This window comes from Sardina pilchardus, chromosome 22 (assembly GCF_963854185.1).
Source record: "Sardina pilchardus chromosome 22, fSarPil1.1, whole genome shotgun sequence".
Taxonomy (NCBI): Eukaryota; Metazoa; Chordata; class Actinopteri; order Clupeiformes; family Clupeidae; genus Sardina; species Sardina pilchardus.
Genome location: NC_085015.1, coordinates 28,242,232 through 28,244,731, shown reverse-complemented (window position 1 = coordinate 28,244,731; position 2,500 = coordinate 28,242,232). Strand labels below are relative to the sequence as shown.

Here is a 2,500-nt window from a genome sequence, read left to right as displayed (position 1 = left end):
AAGAGTGACTCATCTTTGAAATCTACTGTCACTCGTCCATCAACTTCAACAAAAGGCATGCAGATATTTCTGAGCAGAAGACTTTATCTGAATGGCATTAAGTCATCTAGATTCTAGTCCAGTCTAGTCCTGTGTTCTGTTCCTCTACGGTGTGACGGAGCGCTGTGGTCAGTACTCACCAGCTCGTTGCGCTCCTCGGACAGCAGGGCATTGCGGTCCTCCAGCTTGCGGATGATGGCGCTCAGCTCGGCGATCTTCAGCTGGAAGCGGCGGGCGTCCTTCTCGTCCAGCTGCTGTCCCTTGGAAAAGAAACCCAGTGCAGTTGAACAGGACCCCGAGAGCAGCCCGACGTACACCACCAGTATCCCAGGAGCCCGTGGACAGCGGGAGCGGACCAACACAGAAAGCACAACCAGCACAATTGTCCTGCTTTGAAATGAGAATGTACCGACCAGCTATAGGCTCTTTTTTTGCCTACCGTGAGCTTCAAATACCTGATTGGGTTTTCAAATGGAGATGCCGCAGGCAGGTATGTGTGTGCATGCAGGTTGTGGGTGTGTGTAGTGTGTGTGTGTGTGTGTGTGTGTGTGTGTGTGTGTGTGTGTGTGTGTGTGTGTGTGTGTGTGTGTGCGTGTGCGTGTGAGTGTGTGTGCATGTGTGTGTGTGTGCATGTGTGTATTTGTATGTGTGTGTGTGTGTGTGTGTGTGTGTGTGTGTGTGTGTGTGTGTGTGTGTGTGTGTGTGCGTTCCTATAGGAACTTTTATGTTTGGTATTCTCTCTGCATGACTGGTGTGGAGTGGTGGAGAGTAAGTAGCCCCATAAGAGCAGTAGAGTGCATGCAGAGTCTATATCACTTCACGTAGATCAGCATACTATACAATTCATGTCTACAGGATAGCAGAGTGAAATACCATCACATGGTGGTGATTGTAACCGTGAATATTCCTGCCATACCCAGTTCATTAATTCAAGCAGACATCCCAGACATTCCAGAATTACATGATAAATGCTATAGCATACCATGGATATGCCTGAATAAAAAAACAACTAAATAACGTGCTTTATAAAAGTCATTTGACAACACGAATCCTTACTCGAGTTGGTGCAGGAGACTTATTTCATTAATAACGACAGATATTGTTTATGGTTTATGTTGTTTTCGAGTTCTTTAGCGTAAAGGTCTTATGTGGGACTGAAGGAATCTGGAAGGGGATGCATAAGGATGGCATGACACCATTAGTAGCTTTAAAGAGCCAGAGGAGAAGAAAGTATTTTAGAAATGCAAAATGTGCAACGTTTAATTAGCTACATGAGTCAGCAAAGCTGCACCAAGCAGAGTAGAAGCTTTGCCCCTCAGTCATTGAGATATCAGCAGAACTCCACAGGGAACACGGAAGGATCTTACGATGCTGTATGTTTGATCAAGGGTAAGATAAGAGTATGGTTCCCCGTGGGTTCTGCGATGCAGTGTGGAACCGAGCCAAACCCATATCTCTCAGAGAACGGGGACAAGATGGAGTGTTTCTGCCGAATGTCTGCACAATGAATGACGGGGGTGAAAGTTAAATGCTTTGGCTTTTAATGTGGCCATGACTGCCCCAAAGGTAATGGCACACTGACTAGAATGTCATTGGAAAGAAATCGAGCAAAAGCAATCACATCCCACTGTTGCTAGCCAATTATTGACAACATGTGACCTGCAGCATACCTCCTTAACAACTCAATAAAAGCACTTTGATTGCAGCCGGTAATGACTGCTGTGTCTACTAGTTTTTGGACCAAGTGGTATTTCTTGCTTTGCGATGACGGCACGCTTTTGAGTTGTCACTGCAGACTGGTGTTAGCAGGATTGCGTGGCATGAGAGGAATGTTACACGAGTTGCAATGAATGGAAGTTTGGTTTGCGCCAGTGTGGTTTAGTGTGGAAAATTGAATTAGTAGCCTCGCTACTTTCATGGGAAGTGTGTTTCCTTTTTTTGTGTTCCGTTTTTGGGACTCTCTCTCTCTCTCTCCATTCATATGCAGTGACTCAGGGGGCTGAGGAGTTACTGCCGTGAGTCACCAATCCTTTTCTGTCACCTAATGATGAAATTAGCCAGTGCCAAGGCGACACACTCCGCACCAAAATAACATGAAAAGAGGCCCGGACTCCAAACTCATTTCAGCAGCAAGATGAAAGCGCAATTATGCAAAGGCGATTAGCCGCTTTGGAAAAAGCAACACCCAGCGTAGAACAACCTGGGTCAGAGCGAGTTCAAAGCAGCCGCCGAGGACGCTCTCCTCTGTACTGCAGGTCTACAACACAGAGCCAAACAGAGCAGGTGCTGAGACTAAACCGGCTCTTCTGTTGGGGCTCAACTGTCATGAAGTGGAAGTGGTGGAATGCAGAGGTGTAGTCTAGATAGCTGTGGTGGGTATACTGTGATGTAGTAGTTAGCTGTAGTGGGAACACTGTGATCAACCCCAAATGTTAACACATATCCTTGCCTATTTTAAGAG

General features: G+C 46.4%; 1 protein-coding gene across 5 annotated transcripts in view; it reads right to left on the bottom strand.

Annotated features, from left to right (window-relative positions):
* Positions 1-2,500, bottom strand: part of jakmip3 (Janus kinase and microtubule interacting protein 3) — a 35,414-nt gene that overhangs the window by 13,355 nt on the left and 19,559 nt on the right. For all 5 annotated transcript variants that reach the window (XM_062526766.1, XM_062526768.1, XM_062526767.1 and 2 more), the window contains exon 6: positions 180-299. In XM_062526766.1, the coding sequence (XP_062382750.1) occupies positions 180-299 (120 nt within the window). The remainder of the gene's footprint in view (positions 1-179; positions 300-2,500) is intronic.